This window comes from Triticum dicoccoides, chromosome 4B, assembly GCF_002162155.2.
Source record: "Triticum dicoccoides isolate Atlit2015 ecotype Zavitan chromosome 4B, WEW_v2.0, whole genome shotgun sequence".
Lineage (NCBI taxonomy): Eukaryota > Viridiplantae > Streptophyta > Magnoliopsida > Poales > Poaceae > Triticum > Triticum dicoccoides.
Window position 1 is genome coordinate 455,828,646 of NC_041387.1, and position 1,914 is coordinate 455,830,559.

The following is a 1,914-nucleotide window of genomic DNA, read 5'->3' on the forward strand; positions in this document are numbered from 1 at the left end:
GAAGAAGAAAGGAGGGTGCAACGTCGAGCCTCCTCCAAGATCAACAATGAATGCATCGAGAAGGCCCTAACCCAACTCAATGGAGCAGTTACGGAAGTTGGGTATCTTCCCAAATGTATTCTTGTGGTTCTTGTTTTCTTTGGCCTTACTTTACTAGTCAAAATGTGATGATGTATTGTCATGTATCAAAAATGAATGATGAAAGAAAGTTTAAGAACTTGCAAAGAAAAGTGCACGCGGACAAGATGCGTCCGGGATGCGTCCGCGCGCTGGGTGCACGACCACCGCATCCCGGAAACTGTCCGGACACGACCCCATTGCCCACCCAAACGGATAGAATCCGGACAAAACAGATGTCCGTTTAAGTTCGCGCGGTGAAGTTGGCTTTATGACACCTCATCAAAATTGCTTAGTTGGCATGCATGATACTACTCACCCTCTTAAAATATAAAAACGTTTTTGACACTATGATACTACCATTACGACCAGCCTTAAGCCTCAAGAACAAGAATGATTTGCAACCATGCAAAATCAACAGGTGCCAGCATAATCTGTATACGTAAATAGACTCACAATTACTAGAAATCCAAGCCCAGTCCAACCACTGGATGGTCCAATTCACCCCCATCCTCTCCAGCCTCACCCGTTATAAATAGTGTGGATTCCTCAGTCCTCGCACTCCCCACATTCCCCTTCTCTCAGTCTCCACCACTTCACCCTCCCCTCCCCCGCAAGCATACACCTCAGGGAAGCGCAAATCCATGGAGTTCTACGTTGACGAGAAGTGGAAGTTCTCCAAGAAGAGCCGGAACAACGGCAGCTGCAGGCGCGTCTCCAGCGGCGGCGGCGGCGGCGGCGACCCGTTCCTCAAGAGGTCGGCCAGCACAAGGGACCAGGTGATCGGCCGGCGGGCGAGCGCCGCCGCGTCCGCCCCAGCGAGCGGGTGCGCGGCGCCTTCGTTCTCGAGCCGCTGCGCTGGGCTGGTGAAGGAGCAGCGGGCGCGCTTCTACATCATGCGCCGGTGCGTCACCATGCTCGTCTGCTGGAAGGACTGCTCGTAGCCATGGCCTCCCGCCGCCGCCGCGCTCAAGATCTCCCGCCCCCGCCCGCCGTTTCTCCCCCGGTTTAGCCACAGTACAGAAGCAAGAGATCGAGGATGTCGAGTAGGCGGCTAATTGGGTGATGTATGTACAGATCAGCCTCTTGCTAGGAGTCTTGTTTTTCCTTCCTTTTTTTTCGTCCCATCTCTGGGATGGTTCTTGGAGAAACTACTAGTGCTTGATTAGTTAGTGATTAGTAGCAGAGTAGTTAGTGCTGCAACCTTAGAGGAGGTGGTGCTGTGGGCAAGTTTTGGGATCACCTTCTGAAGGAGATGGGGGATCTTGTTGTTGTTACAGCTGCTGCTGCAGAGCAGAGCAGAGGCTAGCTAGGAGAAATCTGAGACAGGGCTGGGCTAGCTAGGCCTAGCTGAAATCTAGTGGATCTTCTTCTTCTACTATTGTACTGCCAGTGCAAGGCTGGAAAGTTGTGACTACTCTATGATGTATAGGTAAAGAAATGAGACGCAACAACATTCTGTGCTCCTCCTCCTCCTCCTCCTCCTCCTCGATCTTGTCATTTCTCCTGGCCACGGGCCACCGCAAGGATGCTAATAAGTAGAGAGGCGCAAGTGGACATGAGAGGTATCAAATGGATGATGTGGTGGAGGAAGACGAAGAAGAGAAGAGTGGTGGTGAGCAGAGGAAGAGCGTTGCTTTGGGATCAGGGAGGGAGAAGGCGGCAGTAAATGGGGATGGTGACGGTGATGGCATCCTCTCCCTTGTCCTCACCCTTCTGGGACTGCCATTTCCGGCGTGGCCAACTGACGCCACTCCATTATTGCGCTTGCTGCCCCCGTCCCTCACCCTCAGCTTC

General features: G+C 52.9%; 1 protein-coding gene across 1 annotated transcript; it reads left to right on the plus strand.

Annotated features, from left to right (window-relative positions):
* The first annotated feature begins 662 nt into the window (after positions 1-662).
* On the plus strand, positions 663-1,584 carry LOC119290836. The gene has a single exon (XM_037569486.1). It carries the CDS (start codon positions 762-764, stop codon positions 1,059-1,061), a length of 300 nt encoding a protein of 99 aa, XP_037425383.1. The 5' UTR covers positions 663-761; the 3' UTR covers positions 1,062-1,584.
* The last annotated feature ends 330 nt before the right edge of the window (positions 1,585-1,914 follow it).